This window comes from Elaeis guineensis, chromosome 7, assembly GCF_000442705.2.
Source record: "Elaeis guineensis isolate ETL-2024a chromosome 7, EG11, whole genome shotgun sequence".
Taxonomy (NCBI): domain Eukaryota; kingdom Viridiplantae; phylum Streptophyta; class Magnoliopsida; order Arecales; family Arecaceae; genus Elaeis; species Elaeis guineensis.
This window is the reverse complement of record NC_025999.2, coordinates 94,189,293-94,211,609: the sequence shown is the minus strand read 5'-3', so window position 1 is coordinate 94,211,609 and position 22,317 is coordinate 94,189,293. Positions and strand designations below refer to the sequence as shown.

Below are 22,317 nucleotides of genomic sequence, written 5' to 3'. Positions count from 1 at the left end.
AACAAATGTGGTCCCTTTGCTTCCTTGAGGAGAGAGGTGCTAACCAGTTGAGATAACATTAGCTGGCGCATTAGTAGCTTGTATGCTATATCCAAAATTCACTGAAAGTTGCTTTCAATCTTACAATCCACTTCCCTCTCTAATTATTGCACACATTCTTTCTCAGATCATATGTGTGGTTGGTGGGAGAGAAATCACATAATGTATGGAAATAATTTTGATTTTTCAGAACCCAATCTGTATGAAGAAATTTAGTTTATGGTATTCAGATCCAGGTCCAACCCATGTTTTCAGGATGGTGGGTTAAGTTTTTCAGTTAGGTTTTCTAAATATCAATGGCCATGCGATTAACTTGAAATCAAAATTTTTCTGAAGACAGCAGTAAAATGGATATGAACATATAGTCAAATATTTATTTTGGACAGATTTTAAGAAATACTTAAAACGAGCTGCCTTATATAAAACCCATCAGTAAATTATGCATTATAAACTCTACATGGAAATAAATAAACAGTAAAAGCTTTATGTGGGAATATCATGGAAATGTCAACTGATATTGCCAGGCAACAAAGTTTTGAGAGTAGCATTTTTTACACTATCAAAGAAGTGAGCTCAAGTGATTCAAAGATTAAAAATGATAAACTAACTCCTCTTGCGAATTTCAAATTTTGAATTTTAAACCCAGTGGGTTGTGGGCTAGGCCTCTGTGTTGGTGGGTTTTATCTTCAGAGGTGTGATCTTTTTAGAAATTCTTTGTGCACCGCGAGCGGTGTAGAAAATCCGATGTAGAGCACACCACTTTATCCAATTAGTCCACAAAATTACCACTTTTCAATGTATATTTAATGTCTGTAGATCATTTTTTTCGTTTAAAAATTTTGTATAATGAAAATACCCCTGCCCTATGGTTATGACACCCCTTCACAAAAATTATAATATCCTTTCAAAATAATTATAATATCTTGATACTAAACAAAAAACTGAAGGCATTAACACCTTCTACCAATACTTCCTGTCATTCATGGTCTGAATTATGACTCTCAGAATATCATAATATGCCACGGAGGAAAAAAGATGATGAATATGTGCGGAAACAGAATTATGATACGCCTTCTTAAAAATTATGACATTTTTTCACAAAAATTGACACCCTGGTATTTAGTTATAATTTTTTTCAAAGGACAAGAGTGTCATAATTTTTGTGAAGGGATGTCATAACTAAAAAGTAGAGATATTTTCATTATATAAAATTTTTAAATGAAAAAACAATCTACAGGTATTAAATATGTATTGAAAAGTAGTAACTATGTGGACCAATCGGACAAGACGGTGCACTCTACATCAAATTTTCTACACTGCCCATTGTGCACAAAAAATTTTTCGTGATTTTTTGAGAGGCTTGGTTGCCTTATCTTGTAGGTGGGTCTCTTGTTATACCTGTTGTAGGCCGGTTTTCTTTGGAACTGGGCTCTGTTGTTGGGTTTGGTTGCTTCCCCTGCCTTCCCTTTATTGTTTTCTTTCCCCTTGCTCTTGTTAGTTCTTTTTCCCTTTCTATCTTTTGTACTCTCTTCTTTTCTCATGAAATATATGGTGAACTCTCCCACCGTTTTGCGTAAAGAAAGGAAAAGAAAAAGGATACATACCAATGAAATCAAAAATATCGATCAGTGCATTGTGTTTTAGGTTGTTTGGCCCCTATTAGCAAAATTTTCAGATTATAACCCTTATTTTCCAGGATGTTTGTTTGCATTTGTTGTTACATGCTCTTCAACAGCTTCCGCTGCTACATCAGTGCATAATAGGGAAGGAATGCAACTACATGGTGCGTATAGCATTACTCTTAGTGACAATAGACTTGAGCCAACCAAACCAGAGAAAAAGAAGATTGCTAGTATAAAAGAAACAGAGCATAGACAATAAATTTCCTTCTTTAAGAACAAACTAAAGATGTTTCCAGTAGATCTATGTCCTGATACCATTGTTCATTACAACAGCATGGTCTGCATCAAGCTTTTACAATCAAAATAAGGCATGAAATCCAACATAGCAACAAAAGCTCAGGTTATCTCATGCTCCTAGACCTGAGGCATCTGGCTCTTATTTTTACATACATAAAGAAGCTCTCTTTAAAGCTACTTGGCGCAACAAATTATTTTGGCTGTTTGTAAATTAACCATGGTTTCTAGTCTGAAAATAAGTAACAGAGGAAATGAGAAAAAGAAATGAGTATGTAACAGTAAGCGAGCTTCATATGGCAGTCGGCCTCACACCACCATTGTTTTCCCATCTTTTTCTTACTCGCACATACAACATCGAAACCTAGTACTGCATCCGGTCTTCGATATTCACAGCTCTGTTGCTTATGCAGTTTTCATTTGCTGCACAAAGTTATAAAAGCAAAAGAAAAATTGTTAGAGCTTTAAGTGAGCAAATAGTTTGAATGCCTGGTTTGATGCCAACTGAGGTCAGCCTGGCCTACTTACAACCCTGAAAAGCAATACTAGAACTTGATTTCATAGTCTTAAAAGTACTCATAAAACATTACACTTTGACCAAGCATGCATGCAGACAGTCCAATAATAAGCTAATAAATTTAATGAGCTGTCAGCTACCATCGAGTATAACCACAGAAAAGTTGGTTGCTAGAAAGTGTCTACATTAAGCAGATCAGATAGATTACATCATATGATTGTAATTGTAATGTTAATTAATCTTGAACATCAGTACTTACTCTTTTCTCCTCTTCCATCTTAGCCTTAATGTATGAGTAGATTGCAACTCCTCCAATTGCTATACAAGTTCCAATTCCTGTCTGCGTTGAGATCTTGTTTCCTGCTCAAAATTAAGATTAGAGGAGTTAAATCAAAAGCAAAGCAAAGCAAAGCAAAAGGGGGAAAAAACCGAAGTAGAACATATTGCCCCAACAAAATGGGGCATCCTTGCACATACCAAAGACTATGATTGAGAAACCGATTACAAATACACGTTTCAACACATTTCCAACCGCATGAGTGAGCGGAGCCACTCGCTCCAAGGTGTTTGTTGCCACCTGGGGGATCCATGGAAGTTATTAAATTTTGTAGATAAGAAAGAAAGGCAAAGCTAACGTAGAGGATGGAAATGAACAAAATAAATAGGAATTACACCATTTAAATGACCCATGACAACATTCTCAAAATTTGTAAAGGAAAGGTACCCTAGGATAAATCATGATCGGCATGAAGGGGACATCAACATTTAGACTTAGAAATATGTAGTTAGGTGGAGATAGGTGCCACTAGCTAATATTAAATAGCAGAACAGATAAGCTGATCACTGAATGTGGTAAAAAGTGTTTTATAAATAAAATTAATAGAAGAAAATTGGCCTTTGCAGACAATTTCAAATTATTATATTGTGAATATTTGAGAATTTACAATTGCCAAAAGATTATGATTAGTTTTCTATAGAATTTATGGGTATAAAACTGAGGCTTAGTCTACATGAACATGATTCTAACATGGACAACAAATAGTTCAGACAAGACCGAAAGTACTCAAGCATCACTAGAATAATAATAGGACCTACCTTAAACTGAGAGTACTAAATAACTGAAGTGTGAAAACCAATGCTAGCCTAAAAATTTCTTAAACATTATGCGCCAAGGTGAAAGTCAGTCCCAAATTTGATCCTTATTGAGTGTTCTTTTATCGAGTATTCTTTGTTATACATGCTACAGGCAGCAAAATGCAACCGGGAATTCAAATCACCATAGATGTCATATGAATGTAACTACATGCTTTTATTCATTGCTGTTTCTTTGGCTCCATGAAAGTTAGTGTGTGTATTGTCAAACAAATACCTGATTGTAGAGATGATAAAACATTCCCACCCAGAACAGATCTGAAATGAATTTTGTCCATCCTACTTTGGCAACTACATCCTTAAACCCATGTTGCAGCAGCTGAGGTCCCTCAATCTGTAAATTTAAACATGACCAGTCAGCAAAAAAGAGCAACTATCTAGTTAATTACATTTTACAAATTTATGTGGTTCAACAATTACCGAAAACACGAAAATTATGATGCATTGAATACACATGTTTTGTGCCAATATGATATCAAATCAAAAGTTCCACTGGATTGTCGAAGACAAAATTCCAAAAACACAGAAACTAGTGAATCCTAATTCATCATTCAAAGGTGCATGACACAGAGACAACACAGCAACCAAAACAACCAAGTTTTATTTTCAAAAATTAAGAAACTGACATAAGGAAGAAAAAATATTCCAGGAATTTAGCACCCTGAATTAAATTGTTATAAGAAAAGAGATTTAGAAAATATTCCATATGTAGCAGTATAGAATTGGATTTATGAATCTGAAATCAGAAGAAAACCATAAAATTAGTCAAAAATACTTGAAGGAGTGGTAGAACATGTCATTTTCCACAGGAAATACAAGTTTTCTAAATTTAAGTTCAAAGTGTTTCAAGCTATCTGTTGTAATAATAAATATAGAGCTCTACATCAACAAAACAAGCGAAGCATAGCACAAAGGTCACAAGTTTGTGCAATTGTTTCTTTTGTTACGCCTAGTATCTGTCTGCTTTGAGGCATGTCATCTCCTAGTGAGATTTCATATACCACAAAATGGCTTGCTCCTACACTATATGGTGTAGAAAAAATTTAACATTATCTTTTTCATTAACTAAATCAGACAATTTACTTACAATGACTGCAGGAGGAATACAAACAATGAGAGCAATGATCGAGATGTATGCATATACATTAGTACTGTCCATGTCAGTCTGCAAGAATCAGATAGCTTCAATAAGTGAACAAGAAATAAATAGGAAGAGGGGGTTGGGGGGCGGGAGGGAGGAAGGGAGACCATCGCTTTCTTGGAATAGATGCTCCTGTAAGTGAAAGAAATATTTGAAATCATGGCACTAATGAAGCCAGTCCAATTGAATGATAGTTCTGTGAGGGATGCCATTGAAACACCTGCAAGTTTCAAAGTTTATCATATTAAAAATAAATAATCCAAAAATGTCTTAACTTGATTTATACTTGTGACAGAAAGGAGAGTACGATCATTTCTTTAGCTATTAAGTACTAACCCCACACCGCTCCAGTCCCCATAGGCAAGGAAAATAAGAGAAAAATGAGAAAAACAATCTGACAAACACCCTATACAATAAAAAAAGAAAGAAAAGACACACCCTGAAAAGATAAGGAACATAATAGAAAAAAAAAAAAGCACACAAGATTATTTGTTCTTGGCTCCAAAAGCTCCACCTTCCCACAATGCTGCATGAACAGCATACCATGAACTAAATATTTGACAGTAGAAACTCTTAAAAGCCATGATTTTTTTCTCTTCTCCAGAACTAATGCTTGAAGATAACCAGTAGTATGCCAAATTATATTTGAGAACATCACAGAGGACATGTATATGACATTACATCTATTGTCGCCATGCAGAAAGTTATATAAGGAAATGTCATTCTAAATTATATATATATATATATATATATATAGCATTAAAGTTACTGGATGAGCATTTCTTACTCTAAGTTCTAAAGGCATTCTATAATAATAACAGAGAAAATTACCAATCACAACTGGAGCTAGAGATAACCAGAGTGTCAAGGGTATTTGCTGTCCAAGGATGAACTGAGAAGCAGCCGCATTAAAGAAGGGCTCCAGAGCTGACATGAAATCCATCGAGTAAGACCATGTAGAAGTAACAAAATGCCTTAGGAAGCTCCTGCAAGCAACTGGAGCAAATCCCCTGATTGGAAAGTTACCTTTGATTGTGTGGGTAAATGAGACGGCAACGGTGGCAAATGATACATTGCTGGTCACATGACCCACAGCATGGCATACTGCAACTGGGATGAGCAGCTTCAAGAGATTCGAGTCAATGGGCTGCAGAAAGACCAACTCTAGTTACACTGCATGACAAACCTCCTTAGCAAGTAGACATGTAACATTGACTATCTATTACCTTCAAAATATTGATTATATTCACTTATTCTGAAGCCTCAATATCTCAACTTATTCTGAAGCCCAAAAAATTATATTCACTAATTAACTTCTTTTTCCTTATTTTTTTGAAATTTATTCAAATTACTCTCGGTTTCTCCTTTGCACAAATGGACCATACATTAGTTTAGTCCTCAAAGTCGCATTTACATCTACCAAGCATTCAAAACTAAATCAAAGTTTTGCTATTATTATATCATTGTGCTTGATAAGTACACTAAGTGATCAAAAATACATCTATTTACGAAGTAACAGCCTCGCATGTATAGTATGCACCCCACTTAAAGACTTGGCGGAAAAATGAGAAAACTGTTAGGTCATCATTCAATTTTTCATGGGACTTTAGGTGACGATCATTTGAAGAGAATCCTGTTATTCATCATTATTTTCAAAAGAAATGTTGCAGGTGTATCATGAGCTCTATAAGTACCTCTGTCTAGAGGCATTGCAGAAGTTCCTTCAAGAAAGAAATTTCACTGGAGATATTAAAAACTTCAAATCAGAAAAGCAAGGGACGTTAAGAATATCAGGATAGGATTCCCTCGGTTGGCAGGGGAAGAATGTTGAGGGTGGGACACTCCCACATTGGAAAGGCAAGGGACCTTAGATGGTCTTAAATGCAAAAGGTCTCATTCACCTGTCAGCTTAAAAGTTCTTGGGTAGGATTGCTGACAAAGAATAGATAGGCAAGTCAGCTCACTGGGCAAAGTTAGCTCCAAGAGATTCATACATATCTATGCGGGTATTGAGATCTAGATTCCACTATTTCCAAGGTTGGAAAAATCCACTCTATAATACTATATCAGGACAAGGCTATCGTTTGCAGGTATGTGTAGAAAATTCTATGTTGGTTTGCGATCTGTCATCTTTAGTGGCCTAGTGAAACTAAATTTATCATGCTTCATGGGGTTTCACTGATTAACTTAAGTTACATAATTTACTCAAATATTATTTATTAACTTGCATGCATTTATTTCTGTTATAGAAAGGCTATATGTTTTTTTTTTTTTTTTTTTTTCTGATTTATTAACAAGGTAGTAAAAGGATTGTCATATATTTGGCTATTGTGAATGGAGTTAGCAATTTGTAGTATTGGAATTTAGAAAGTCAAAACTAAGACATAGATCATAGACAATATGTTTTGTACCTTTCTTATCTACTAGTTAAGATGCATACAAATTTTATTGGTTCTAAATTTTGACTGAAACTTCAAACCAAAACAAAGACCAAAGTGCTTCGATTTGGTGGGATTTGATCGAAAAAGTGTCAATGTAGGAGTTTGAGCCAAGGATGATTTAAGAAGACAATATGCATGGGAAATAAATGCAAGCACTTTGGCCATTTATTTATTTTATTAAATGTTAGGAGACACTTTCACCGTTAAACTTGAACCTTCCAAGTTCTAATTAATTTGGAAGCATTGTGATATGAGATTCAACCCAAACTTACATCACGTAAAACTTTAAGTTGTTATTGCTCAAGAAAAAGAAAAAGAAAAAAAAAAAAAAAAAAATTTTTAGATGTGATATATAAGACTGGCCTTCTCAGAATAAATTGTATATACATCTTGTTGGGATATACCGACCGGTCCCCCTCACGCTGACTCACCGTCGGGCCTACATGACCAGCGGCCGACTCTGCTGACCGACGGCTGCCGTCACCGACCGACCGAGTATACATCGGTCGGGCAGACCCTCTTCGCCCTCGATCGGCCGAACTATGAAGCCCGATACCCGACTCCCCCGACGCGCCCGACTGACCGACGGAGAGACCCTGGGTTTCCACCCGACGCCCCTCAACCAGCCGCCGACCTATAGTCGGTCGGCTCCTTTGAACGCCGTACGACTGCGGGAGATTGTCAAACCTGACAACAGCGTGCGGCACAGCCGCCTTGGGGCATTATCCCACTTAAGGTGTGGGTCAACCCTAGCGATTTGACAGCCCCACGGCGATTTGACAACCTCACGGTGACCCTGACAGTCCTCGGTGATTTGACAATTCTTCCATTGTCTGCACCATTAATGACGGCGTCATGCCGTGCTCCACTATAAATCGGGGAAGGCAACAGTGCTGAGGAAGTCTTTTCGAAACCCTTGAACTCTTCCTCTCTAACCCTCGCCCTCACCCTCTCTCGTTGAGCTCCTTGATTCTTTTCTACTGTTGCCTAGTCTCCTCTCTGACTTGACCGTCGGAGGATCTCCGCCGGAGTCACCTCCGGTCAGTGCAGACTTCTTTTGCAGGCGCTCGTTTCCGGCGACCAGGCGACGAGGGGATTGGCCGCAACAGGTTCTGGTGCGCCAGGTAGGGGAAGACAGCACCAGGGATTACAACCCCCGCGGAACTCGAAACATCTATCAAGATGATAAGAACAAGAGCTCAGCGGTCGAGGGTCACCGGATCGACGAGGCGCTCTTCCCGCCCGGAAGAGGCCTCTCCTCCACCCTCCATTGCGGAACCTAACTCTTCGCATCCCGCGGTGACCACGGAGGCACAGATCGCGGTGATCGTGCGGCAGATGACCGTGTTGACGGACGCGGTCAAGGGCCTTCAACAACAACCGATCCGGTTGCCGCCCTCGCCGGCGGGGCAACCGACAGTACACCTGATGCCCTCCAGGAGCAGCCACCAGCGCCCGCGTCGGTCTCCGTCACCTCCTCGGGAGCACCTGTCACAGCGCTCCCACCGAGAAGAGGAGAGGCGGCCACGGCATGATGCCTGTCAATCCCGACGACCGTCTCCTTCCCAGCTGAAACGAGCAAGGAAGGAGAAGCGGCCGCGAACACCGTCTGCCTCCCTTTCGGATTCATCAGGAGACTCCACCTCCGGGGTTTCTCAGCACCGACGGGTCGACGACTACGAACGCAGGTTCGAAGAAATCGACCGTCAGCTTGTCCAACTGCAAGTGGACGGACAGAAGTCCTCGAACGACATTGACTTCCAGACCGCCCAATCTCTCTCCCGACTCATCCTCGACGAACCGATCCCCAGTCAGTTCAAGATGCCACATGTGGAGCCTTACGACGGCTCCACCGACCCAGTCGACCACTTGGAGAGCTACAAGGCTCTCATGACGATCCAAGGGGCGACCGATGCTCTTCTTTGCATCAACTTTTCCGCCACGCTTCGCAAAGCTACCAGGGCCTGGTACTCCGGTCTTCGATCAGGAAGTATCCACTCCTTTGGGCAGCTCGAGCACTCTTTCGTGGCCCCACTTCAGCACCAACCGGAAGCCACCGCGAACCTCGGACAGCCTTTTCTCCCTCAAACAGGGAGAAAATGAGACGCTCCGACACTTCGTGGCGCTATTTAACGCGGCCACGCTTGAGGTCCGGGATCTCAATGAAGACATGGCCATCTCGGCCATGAAGCAGGAGTTGAGGGCATCCCGATTCACATACTTCTTGGACAAGACCCTCCCTCGGACGTATACCGAACTGCTGGAGCGTACGTACAAGTACATGCGCACGGACGAAGGAGCTTCCGACCGACGCCTGACCGAGTCCAAGGGCCCGAAGGAGAAGCGAAGGAAGGGTCGGGCCCCTGTCGAGCCTAGCAGGCTCCCGACCAACAGTCGGGTCTCACCCCCACGACGGAACCAGAGGTCGCCCCGACGACGGAGTCCGAGACCGATGCACCCCAGGTATGACTCCTATACTCCTCTCTCTGCTCCTCGTGCGCAGATTTTGATGAAGATCGAAGGGGAAGAATATCTGCGACGGCCTCCGCCTCTGAAGGCAAAGGGCCTTGACCGGCGAAAGTACTGCCGATTTCATCGGGGCCACGGCCACAACACCGAGCAGTGCATCCAACTCAAGGATGAGATCGAGGCCCTCATACGTCGGGGATATCTCGGCAAATTTCGGAGGAACCCGCCGACCCGGCCCGTCACCGACCGACGACCCCAGCCGACTGAAGAAGCAACGACTAACCAACTTACGGCCGGGGTCATCAATATGATCTCCAAACGACTGGGCCCGGGGACGTCTACTGGAGGGGAGTCGACGAAGAAGCTGCGCCCAGATGACGAAATTACTTTTACAGATGAAGATGTTCGAGGTATACAAACTTTCCATGACGATGTTGTTGTTGTCTCGGCAACAATAGCAAATTATGATGTAAAAAGAATCTTTGTAGATAATGGAAGTTCAACGAACGTTTTGTTTTACTCGACTTTCTCCCGGATGCGACTGTCGGCCGATCAGCTCAAAAGAGTCTCTACACCCTTGATAGGCTTTGCTGAAGATGCTGTCACGGTGGAAGGGGAAGTTACTTTGCCCGTAACGGCTGGAACCGAACCCCGACAGAGCACAGTCCACTTGACCTTTACGGTCGTCCAAGTGCCCTCGGCCTACAATGCCATACTTGGAAGACCCGGACTAAACACCCTCAGGGCGATAGTTTCGACGTATCATCTCCTGGTTCAGTTCCCGACCAAAAACGGAGTTGGGAAGATGCGCGGGGATCAACAGCTCGCTCGGCGATGCTTCCAGATCTCCGCTCAAAGCAACGAGTTGAAGGGCTCTCTGACGGTCAACAAGTTGGACCAACGAAAGGAGGAAGAACGAGGTGAACCGACCGAACAGTTTGTTTCCATCCCGATAACGGGGAATCCAGAACGAATGGTATGGGTCGGATCTCAATTACCCGACCCCGAGCGACGATAGTTGGTGGAGCTGCTGAAGGCCAATGTCGATGTATTCGCTTGGTCGGCAGTGGATATGCCGGGCATCCCCCCGGAGACAATAACACACCGACTCAACATCGACCCAGCGAGGAGGTCGGTGAGGCAGAAAAAACGATCTTTTGCTCCTGAAAGACAGAAGGCCATCGACGAAGAAGTGGACAAGCTACTCGAGGCAGGCTTCATCAGAGAAACTACATATCCCGATTGGCTCGCCAATGTCGTCATGGTGAAAAAGGCCAACGGAAGTTGGAGGATTTGCATCGACTATACCGACCTAAACCGCGCCTGCCCGAAGGACAGCTTCCCACTCACAAAAATCGACCAGCTGGTAGACGCGACGTCCGGCCACCGACTGCTCAGCTTCATGGACGCTTTTGCCGGATATAATCAGATCCGGATGGCGCCCGAGGACGAGGAGCACACCGCCTTCGTGATTGCCAAGGGCCTCTACTGCTACAGAGTAATGCCCTTCGGACTGAAGAACGTCGGAGCCACCTACCAGCGACTCGTCAATAAGGTCTTTAAAGACCAAATTGGGTGCAATATGAAAGTGTATGTGGACGACATGCTGGTAAAGAGTGCGCAGACTACAGATCACGTTCGAGATCTCGAAGAAGCTTTTCGCACTCTACGACAACACCGGATGAAGCTGAATCCGACTAAGTGCACCTTCGGAGTGACTTTGGGGAAGTTCTTCGGGTTCCTCGTTTCTCAACGTGGAATCGAGGCCAATCCTGAGAAAATAAAGGCAATCATCGACATGCGGCATCCGAACACCAAGAAGGAGATCCAGCAGCTGAATAAAAAAATCATCGCCCTCAGCCGATTCATCTCTTGGTCGGCTGAAAGATGCCTCCCGTTCTTCAAAACCCTGAGGCAGGTGAGGGGTTTCTCTTGGTCGGATGAGTGCCAACGGGCCTTCGAGGACCTGAAAAAGTACCTAGCTTCCCCACCGCTGCTTGTGAAGTCGGAAGTCGGAGAGACGCTGTATCTCTATTTGGCCACTTACCCCGAGGCGGTTAGCTCGGTGCTCGTCCGAGAAAACGAGAGCCGAATTCATCAACCTATATACTACACCAGCAAAGTGCTCCGCGGCGCTGAAGCTCGGTACACGAAGACGGAGAAGATGATATTCGCCCTGACCGTGTCCGCACAACGACTCCGTCCATACTTTCAAGTGCATGCCATTGTGGTCCTCACCAACCAGCCCCTGAGGGCAATATTGCACCGACCCGACACATCGGGACGACTGGCGAAATGGGCGATGAAGCTCAGCGAGTTCGACATACAGTACCGACCACGACCCGTCCTGAAGGCCCAGGTCTTGGCCGACTTTATTGCGGAGTGCCCGACAACCGACCAAGGGTCGGAAGGCGGGAACCCAGGAGGAGCTGCGATCTCCGAGCCTGACCCGAGGTCCACTTGGGTACTGCATATTGACGGAGCTTCAAATGCTCGGGGGAGCGGGGCCGGACTCCTGCTCACCAACTCGGAAGAGATGGTCACTGAGTACGCCCTCCGATTCGACTTTAAAGCTTCCAACAATCAAGCTGAGTATGAAGCGCTCCTCGCTGGCTTAAGGATGGCGAAGGAGCTTGGGATCGACAGCTTCCGGGTCTTCTCCGATTCTCAGCTGATCGTGGGCCAGGTCAAGGGTGAATTCGAGATGCGAGACCCGGCTATGGCAAAATATCTCCAGAAGGTGAAAGATCTTGTGACACACCTCGGATATTTTGAGATCTCCCATATCCCTAGGTCGGAGAACGCTCGGGCCGACGCACTCTCCAGATTAGCGACTTCAGCCTACGACGCTTTGGGCCGGACATTCATGGAGAATCTCGAGCAGCCGAGCATCGACAAGGCCGAGGAGGTGCTACAACTGGCGGTCGAACCAAGCTGGATGGATCTGATTGTTCGGTACCTGACTGACAGGACTAGTCCCTAAGATCCCGCGGAGGCCAGATGGCTCCGATGGTCGGCCTCCCAATACGTGACAATGGATGGCCGACTCTACAAAAGGTCGTTCTCCCTTCCCTTGCTCAGATGCTTGGGACCGACCGATGCGGACTACGTGCTCAGAGAAGTACACGAAGGGATCTGCGAAAATCACTTGGAGGGCAAATCCTTGGCCTACAAAGTCCTGCGGCAAGGTTACTACTGGCCCACTATGAGGAAGGATGCAGCTGAGTTGGTTCGGAAGTGTGAGCCATGTCAGAGGTACGCCAACATACAACACCGACCAGCCAGCCAAATTACCCCTATTGTCGCCCCGTGGCCCTTCGCCCAGTGGGGGGTCGACATACTCGGTCCCTTCCCACCGGCGTCTGGCCAAAGGAAGTTCATAGTCGTCGCCATCGACTACTTCACTAAATGGGTGGAAGCCGAGCCCCTAGCGCAAATTACCGAGCGAAAGATGGAAGACTTCGTTCAGAAGTCCATCATCTTCAGGTTCGGATTGCCGCACACCATTATCACCGACAACGGATGACAATTCGACAACCAAGACTTCAGAGACTTCTGTGCGAGGTTTCACATCACGCACCGACTGACCTCGATCGGACATCCACAATCCAATGGTGAGGTCGAGGTGACCAACCGGACCATTCCGCATGGACTAAAAACCCGACTGAATGAAGCCAAAGCCTCTGGGTCGAGGAGTTGAACTCCATCCTGTGGGCGTACCGGACGACACCCCGTGTCCCCACCGGAGAGTCACCTTTCAGTTTGGCCTATGGGACGGAAGCGATGATACCGCTCAAGATCGGACTACCGTCGACTAAAGTCGAGCAGTATCGAGAGCCGGACAACTCTGAGTGTCGGAGGGCCGACCTAGACCTCCTCTCCGAGCTTCGGAGCGAGGCCCAGCTCCACATGGCTTCTTACCGATAAAAAATAGCTCGATATTACAATGCCAAGGTCAAACCAAAACTTTTCAGGCCTGGGGACCTGGTCCTAAGAAAGGCAGAAGTCTTGAAGCCTCTAAACCAGGGGAAGTTGGTTTCTAACTGGGAATGACCCTACAAGGTAGCGGATACCTACGGGCCGAAAGCTTACCGACTAGAGACTCTAGAGGAAAATGCCATTCCCCGGACCTGGAATGCCGACAACCTAAAGTTGTACTACCAATAAACTTTGTATCCCCTCACTCGGAATACGAATTCGGTTTCAAACTTCGGAGTCTGGAATCTCGACTCTTCGACTGTGGATCGACGCTCGCCAAGAAGTACGAGCCCCGATATCCCGACTTGAACCTAACGATTCCACTGGGGACCAACGGCCCGATCGCCGATGATGCATCGGATGCTTAAAAGGACCGATATATCCACGACGACGGGAGTTACACTCCTTCTACAGTCAAACTCCCAGGCAAAATGATCGGCTGACTCGCCGACTCTGCCCCGGCCAAGAAAGGCAAAACGCCGACGCGACCAATGTCGCGTTCATGACTTACCGATCAGGTCACGACCGATCGAAGGATATTCGACTTACCACCGTTTATCACACGGTGCGATGTAAGTACCCGGCCCAGGTCTGGGTAATGGAAATTCGACTTATCATCGTTTTTTCGACTAAACGCGTCGGACGCCATTCGACTGAACGCATCGAACGACATGTGACTATCATACCCTATGAAATGATCCAGCCATCGGGTTATGCCCGGAGGTCGGTCGACTTTCGACTCGACGAACACGTCCGACTCACGACCGGGCGACAGATGTTCGACTTAAGCTCTCGATCGTCGGGTTATACGACAATCGGGAGGCTGATCCAAAGTCGGGATTCGCTCTGCCTTTGCAGCGGCGCGCGTTACCGACTACCTCGGATCATTATCTGGAATCCTACCGAACGTCCTAAGTAGTGCACTGGGTCTACGACCTATGCGTTCAAAAAGTACTTCGGCGAATCATACGAGACATATCACAAAAAAAAAAAGAGAGAAAGAAAACATACAAAGGAAGAGAGTCAAAGTTAAAAGGGCTTTAGCTTTCATTGACGTTCGAGCCAAGTTTACAAAATTAGGCCGGAGCCTGATTACAAGTATGATGAATGAAAGAAAAACAAAAGACCGACTAGTCTTCAGAATCGGCTTCTTCCACAGGGCGAAGATTGGGGACGGTCGGTGAATCTACTCGGGCTTCGGGAGTCGGAGCCGCTTGACCTTCGGTGGCCTGCTCCACGTCTGCTTCGGCTTCCGCTATAGTGGTGCGACCTCCCGGTGATGGATCAGTCATCTCCTCCACAGCTGGGGCCTCCGACTCTGGCGGAACGATGCCGCCGAGGTCGAGCTTCGGGTACAAGCTCCAGACGGTTTCTCGAGCATCCTCGTACCCCACTCGGTACGAGAGGAAGCCGCTCTCCAGAAGTTCCTCCCGGTACTCTTCAGAATCCCGGAAGTCTTCTACAGTCCGACCCATGGCTTCCTTCGCCGACTCCGCTTCCGCCCTTGCGATGTCTGCGTCGGCCTGAGCGATGGACAGATTCTCTTCGGCCTTAGTGAGGTTCCCGAGGCTTACTTGGAGTTGCTCGCGTTCAGCCTTGAGCTCCTTGGCGAAGCTGTCCCTCTCGTGACGCAGCCGACGGACGGTGCGGGACTTCCGCTTGGCGTCGTCCCGGGCCGACTGCAGCTCGGTCCCCGAAGTCGCCAAGGCGCCTGTGAGTCGGGAAACCTCCTCGTTGAGACGAGAGATCTCCCCCTCAAGCCGGGCCTCCCGGTCGACCGACTGCTGCAGCTGGTCGACCAGTATGACCTTATCGACTTCGACGACCGTGGCCTTGTCCTTCCAGGCCGCGCGCATGTCGCCGAATCTTCGATATTCGGCCTCCAGCTCGGATATGTTATAAATCAGCTGCACAAAACGAAGCCGACCGTCAGAAGACCGAACTTACAACAAACGGTAGTGAGAACGGAAAGAAAGAAAACTTACCCGGATCATAGTCGGGTAGAACGAAGACAGCATGTCGGAGACATGCTGATTCTTCATGGCCTCGACATCGGCTGGGAGAAGGAGCGCCTGGCATAGCCTCCTGGCCAAGTCGTGGTTGGCCAGGGCCGACGCTCTGTCGGACAGTGGAGAGTCGGTCGACGCCCCACCACCGGCCGACCTTCCTTCGTCGTCGGGCACCATCGGGGCCTTCCCCCGTACGGATACCCAGGCCCTGATATTGGAGAAGGACGGCACGCTTGAGCCCGACCGAGTCCCTCCCGAAGGCACGGCAGTAGCAGACGCGGGTTGCTCGGGCTCGCGCGCCTCCTCCCGAACCTCCTCTGCTGGCTGAGCAGCCGGCACGTCCTCGATCGATTCCTCGGTCGCCCGTCCCTCGGGCGAGGCTGCTCCCTCGGCCGATGGTCCCTCGGACGGGACTTCGACAGGCACCGTCGGCGCCGACAGTGCGATGACAGGCTCCGCCTCCGCCCCAGCCGGCTCGCTCGGTGGAGCTACTTGAGGCCTCTTGGGAGGCCACGATGGTCCGGCCTCTTCCGCGCAGCGTACTGCCGGACGTCGGCCGCCGTCAATCTCGCCCTCGATGGCATATCTGCAAACAGCGACAGATGATCAGCACCAAAAAAGAAAGAAAAGAAAGGAGGAAGACGGAAAACGAACCTAAGCGAGGGACCGGGCTGAGACCGGCGTCGTACAGGGCCTGCTCGGTGACGAGCTCCCTTTGCTTCGGCATTGAGATATCTTTCAAGCGGTGGAAGTCTTCCCGATCCCCGGCTTCCACCCGACTGTTCTCGTTCGGTTGGGTTCGGGGGTCTCCCCAACGGGTAGGGAACCCCCAAGGAATAGAAGAAGAGACAAAAAAGAACTGGTTCTTCCATCCATGAATCGACGATGGAAGATCGGTAATGAAAGAGAGCCCCTTCCGAGGATTGAAGTACCACCACCCTCGGACTTTAGGGTGGGGTCGGAGGACAAAAAAGGCTCGGAAGAGTGAAATCCGAGGGATAGTCGGCAAAAACTGACACAACAGGGCAAAACTGACTATTAGCCGAACCGAGTTCGGCGCAAGTTGTGCCGGACATAGCCCGTAATAGTCTAACACGTTCCGGACGAACTCCGGTACTGAGAATCGAAGATCGGGCCGGAGGTCCTCGACGTAAAAGGCCACTTGGCCCTCAGGCGGGTCGTTGACCCGACCGTTGGCCCCAGGAGCGAACAGCCGAAATTGCTCTGGGATGCAATACTGCTTCCGGAGCCGATCGACGTTCGGCCCCGAAAGTGAAGAGACCTCCACCTCCGGAGTCGACCGAGAGTCGTCCGTCGGGTTCCCCGACCGACCTCCTCTTGGAGATGTTCTAGCCATGAACCAGAACAGAAGACAGAAGATAAGGAGAAGAGGGAAGAGAACCGTGAGGAAGCAAGGAGGGAGACGGCCAACGGTGAAGGCTTATAGAGGGAAAGAAATACTCCTAAGAAGAGGAAAAACGGAGACAATTACCTGGGACAGGGGACCACACGGGCAGAGTTTCGACAGCAAATGGGGAAAGTGAAAATCCGGATGCAGGTGACCCTGTATATATAGCGCCTCCCGACGGCCGAGATGGAAGCGCGACCAACAAGGATCTCCCAGATCGCGGCACGTGGAGACATCTGGGCCCTTCTCCGGCCCGACGGTTCGGCGCACCTGCCCTCAGATTGGGCCACGTCACCTCTATCCGCTTGGGCTAGTTCGGCCCAATGACTCCTCGCCACGCGGCGGAAAAGTCGTGACGATTCGCGTTCCCGAAGAGAAGGCGGGAGCGGCGGTTTTTATTCCCGATGGGACGTCTGACGCCGATGGGATGTTTGACGTCGATGGGACGTCTAACGCCGACGGATCGCCTGACACTCATGAGGTACCTGACACCAGATCAGCCAGCGGTACAGTCATCAGAATCGGGACTTAATGCGATGGGAATCCACTCCTTTCGCCCGACGCTGCCGCCCATGTAAAGACATTAGCCAGCGCACCATCCGACTCAGGAGTGGAGGGGGCAACTGTTGGGATATACCGACCGGTCCCCCTCACGCCGACTCACCGTCGGGCCTACATGACCAGCGGCCGACTCTGCTGACCGACGGCTGCCGTCACCGACTGACCGAGTATACGTCGGTCGGGCAGACCCTCTTCGCCCTCGATCGGCCGAACTATGGAGCCCGATACCTGACTCCCCCAATGCGCCCGACTGACCGACGGAGAAACCCCGGGTTTCCACCTGACGCCCCTCAACCAGCCGCCGACCTATAGTCGGTCGGCTCCTTTGAACACCGTACGACTGCGGGAGACTGTCAAACCTGACAACAGCGTGCGACACAGCCGCCTTGGGGCATTATTCCACTTAAGGCGTGGGTCAACCCTAGCGATTTGACAACCCACGGTGATTTGACAACTTCACGGTGACCCTGACAGTCCTCGACGATTTGACAATTCTTCCATTGTCTGCACCATTAATGACGGCGCCATGCCGCGCTCCACTATATATCGGGGAAGGCAACAGTGCTGAGGAAGTCTTTTCGAAACCCTTGAACTCTTCCTCTCTAACCCTCGCCCTCATCCTTTCTCGTTGAGCTCCTTGATTCTTTTCTACTGTTGCCTAGTCTCCTCTCTGACTTGACCGTCGAAGGATCTCCGTCGGAGTCACCTCCGGTCAGTGCGGACTTCTTTTGCAGGTGCTCGTTCCCGACGATCAAGTGACGAGGAGATTGGCCGCAACACATCTCATCATGTAAAATTTAATAATTATTTTCAAAAAAATCATAATATTTTATCAACGATAAATGACACTCACATTCAATAACCAACTCGATCCAATTAAGTAGAAAGAATACTTTGTACCACCAAAAAAAAAAGAAAAAAAAAGAAAAAAGACTACTGCTACGCGTCCCAATCGAATAACCAAACTTCGCCCAGTCCCACATTTGGGCCATTAATCAGGCCCCGTGTTGGATTGGTTTGGTTAGTGCGTTGGGGCGTGCAGCGACGCCCGGCTTCGGAAGGGTCGCTATTTTCAGGTCGGCTGGCGGGATCCACAACGGAAAGCAGGTTCGTGACGACGTGGCCGGTGCTGGTGCACACGTTTCCTTTCGCCGTATACGGGTGGCAAAACACAACCGTTCAAATAAACAATGTTTAAAACTTCATAAAGCACCATTTGAAAGGGTTGATCGCGCGGTTGGGTGATATCGAGATCTTCAACCAACCAAAGTGCACCACGTGGCACCTAACGGATAAGCACAATATTATCTCAAGACGAGAAAATAAATAAAAGGTCGTCAGCGGGCATTCGAGCGATGAGGGTCGGACGGAAGAACTTACAGCGCGCTTGGGGAGGCCGACAGCCCAGCTCACTAAACAATACACCACCCCCACGAACAGATGAATCACGGACACGAAGCTGCGAAACAAAACGACGGTCAGCTAACCGCAATACTCCTGACCTCATATTGGTTGAGGAATATATGGGACCCGCAGAGAATACACGCCAACTTACTACGGATAAGGGAAATAATTGTAGATCTTTTTGTTGATGATGTTGAATATCACGTTTAAGAAGTACCTGCGATACGATAACAATGGCATCAACCTTTATTCCATCCAAATTTCCGGGGTAAATCCGTAATTTTAGAACAGAAGAACGACAACAACCAGCCTTAGAGTAACGGTAATCGTACCACATGAAGAAGAAGAAGCCGGTGACCAGAGCCGGGTACTTGGCTGCGAAGCCCACCGGCGCGACCTTGGCCTCCCTAAAAATGGGGGAAAAAAAAAATCCCAAATCGGAAACTTTAGCGTAGAGTTTTTAGTTTACAATTTCTTTGTTTTCCAGCATAAAGGAAGAGGGGGAAGGAGGAGAAGAAGGCGGATAGTTGGAGGCGACGTGAATCGACCCAGAGTGGCCGAGTTGCCACGGAGGAAACGGACCTCACCCGGCGGAATCGCTCCCTTCGGCCGGAGAGGACGCGGCAGCGGCGACCGGCCCGAGGAGGTCCCGCCTCCCAGCAGGGATTCTAGATGGAACAGCGGACCTCTCGAGGGGGATCGCTGGCTGGAGCTGCCAGCCCCAGATGAGGTTGCCGCCGTCGGTGACGGAGCCGGCAGGCCGGGTGGTGGCGAGGGCCGCGAAGGTCGGGTCCTTGGCCGTGCGGCGGAGGCGGAGGAGGCCGGAGATGCCGCTGTTGCTGCCGGAGAGAGACCCGATCGACTTCATCTAGAAGGTGGGGGGAGTTGGGGAGTGGGGACTGGAGAGGGTTAGGGAGGGGACGTGTTTGATACGCTTTTCGGTGCCCGGGGGGGTGGGGAAGGAACGATAAATGATCTGTGAGGACAGCGAGTTATCGTGCGCCAGCGAAGGTATCGTGCGCCCACTGGCGGGGAGGGGCGTGGCGTGGCGACTGGTGGAGGGATGTCTCTGATCATTCTTCCACATGTCCGTGCAGAGTTTCTATGCGATCGTAGGGATATCCCATATCCGTGGTATCGTTACAGAGCCATCTCGTCTAAGGTTCAAGGTTGTCTTCCACGTCCCCTTTTCCTTTTTTTTTTTTTTTTTTTTTGGGAGGTTGAAAGGAGGCCGAGAGAACCAGCTACCTGTGTTTATTAAGGAGGTCTAAGGTTCCAGGTATTGCAACGATAGTATGATACGCCGCGTCCAACCGACGTTTCTGAGTTTTAATGGTTTGGTTACACCCCATGCCTCCAGATTTATGAGATACATGGGACAGAGAACGTCTCATATACCTGCTATCTCTGCGGAATCTAATGTAACTCAAAAGCTTGATGAGTTGTTAATCATTCTGACTGATAAGTCGAGCACTTCCTAATTAGCTCAAGCTTTTTAGAGAAATTGGTTAGTTAATATAGGGTCTGGGGTGTATCTTTCGTACGAAAGAAGGATTCTCCTTCCTTTATGCGAATCGACCATTGGATCATCATCCGGTTGCTTTGGGAGCTGTGTAGGTTGATGGATGATGGAGGTCGGGTGATTTGAGAGCTGTGCAATAGATGATCCAATGGTGGAAGGAAGGTGAATCCTTCTTTCATGCAGAACATACAAGCCCGATTTGTTAATGTAATATTTGAGTTTAGAATTGTTAGTGGTAATTTCAGATTCCCATTTCTTGCCTTTCTAATTAAATCAGGCGCTACTGTTCGCCTGCTAATGAATTGTTGGCAATTGTAGAAATGGTTGAATCAATCTTAGTTCTTGTTTGCTCTTGCTAGATCACCTGGCTTTAACCAGAAGGAGACATGCCTGACAAATGATAGATGATTCGTTCGAAAGTACGAGAGAGAAGATGGAGTTCAGGGAATCTAAACATCATTTAAGATCAATAATATTCCAATTTAAGAAGTGCTCAACTTTGGTCTGCTTTATTTGCAATCACATAGGATACAGATGGCTGCATGTAGACACTTTGGATAAACAAGGACTTCACCCAAAAGCAGCATGCTTTGAATGGCAATAACCGCGTCCGCATAAAGTTTGTGTAATGGCACGTTTAGTAACTCAGTTTTTCGGATTCCACCATTCTTTTAGATATTTCCCTTTGTTTACGTATATTTATATTCTAATATTAGCCATTAGGTGACGAATCAAACTTCTCAACTTTTTTTTTAAGATAAAGATGAGGCTTAAATTTAATCAACTTCTCAATATATGTGCAATCTTCTCAGCACGGCTGAAACAAGAAACTAAGGAACGGCTTTGCTAGTATCCTTTCATTTAGAATAGTCTTCTTTGATATTTATTGTCACATAGGATTTGAATTTATGAGCAGGGCACTTACTTTTTCTCACATATTTTAAAAAAATAAAATTTGGATTTATGGGCGCGGGCAACATCTTTCCTTTTTCTCTTATCTGCATGAAAATGAGAGTACGTTTGGAAGCGCGCCAATCTTGTCCAATGGATATTTTTCTCATCACCCCCCTTGCCTATTCCCTAATCCTCTTGAGATTGCGGGCATTTCTTGAGACCATCAGAAGGACAAGGGCTTTAAACTAGTGGAAAGGGCCTCATCAATCGCCTTCAACGAATGATTCTATTCCTCATATTAGGGTCAGGCAAAAGGCACAGAAGATTCCAAGCGACTTTATTGGTTTGGAGCACCGACTACACTAAAAAAAGTTAGAGATGTGTGCCGCATTTTAGAGTACTTCATGGAGCATTGTCTATCACAAGAAGCATCAAAGAAGACTAGTGGCTGCAGAATAATCTACATTTTTCCTCAGTTAGTAAATTCTTTTAGTTTGTAGGTGATTCCACTCCTTCTGTGGGTGACTTTTCGGAGTGGTTAGCAATGTTGTTGAACGGCGACCTCATGGCTTGTTCCTTTTTCAGTCGAGATCATGCATGGTTATGTCATTAAGAATTTTTCTGAAGTGTCTCTTTTAAAGCTAATTATGGGTAATTTATGCCTTTGAAGGCAATACTGTACCAAACTATGTATGAAGCATGTGGAGCCGTGCGGAAAACGTATTTATTCCCATCAATCAAAATTCAACTCACATCATATAATGGCTACATGGATGTCTACTTGCATTACAATTACTATTACTAATATTATTATTATTGTTGGTGTTATTATTATTATTATTATTATTATTATTATTATTATTATT

At 46.9% G+C, this 22,317-nt stretch overlaps 1 protein-coding gene across 2 annotated transcripts; it reads right to left on the bottom strand.

Annotated features, from left to right (window-relative positions):
• Nucleotides 1-1,912: 1,912 nt before the first annotated feature.
• Nucleotides 1,913-20,227, bottom strand: LOC105032235 (triose phosphate/phosphate translocator, chloroplastic). 2 transcript variants are annotated; one of them, XM_073260258.1, is made up of 12 exons: nt 19,623-20,227; nt 19,368-19,442; nt 19,187-19,252; nt 19,012-19,090; nt 5,792-5,912; nt 5,597-5,692; nt 4,873-4,985; nt 4,712-4,789; nt 3,842-3,958; nt 2,950-3,049; nt 2,732-2,832; nt 1,913-2,378 (listed from the first exon to the last, which is right to left on the bottom strand). In XM_073260258.1, the coding sequence occupies exons 1-12, from the start codon at nt 19,901-19,903 to the stop codon at nt 2,361-2,363; spliced, it is 1,245 nt and encodes a 414-aa protein (XP_073116359.1). In that variant the 5' UTR covers nt 19,904-20,227; the 3' UTR covers nt 1,913-2,360. The 2 variants fall into 2 exon arrangements, with proteins under 2 accessions (XP_073116359.1, XP_073116360.1); XM_073260259.1 differs by having other exon boundaries at nt 19,618-19,677.
• Nucleotides 20,228-22,317: the final 2,090 nt, after the last annotated feature.

What these genes read in the sequence shown, in the direction of transcription:
- LOC105032235 (XM_073260258.1), bottom strand. Translation starts at nt 19,903, where the DNA reads ATGAAGTCGATCGGGTCTCTCTCCGGCAGCAACAGCGGCATCTCCGGC. An exon ending in GAAGGGAGCGATTCCGCCGG is followed by an intron (nt 19,443 to 19,622) that starts GTGAGGTCCGTT and finishes CCCCATTTTTAG; the next exon opens with GGAGGCCAAGGTCGCGCCGG. An exon ending in GTATTCCTCCTGCAGTCATT is followed by an intron (nt 3,959 to 4,711) that starts GTAAGTAAATTG and finishes TTAAATTTACAG; the next exon opens with ATTGAGGGACCTCAGCTGCT.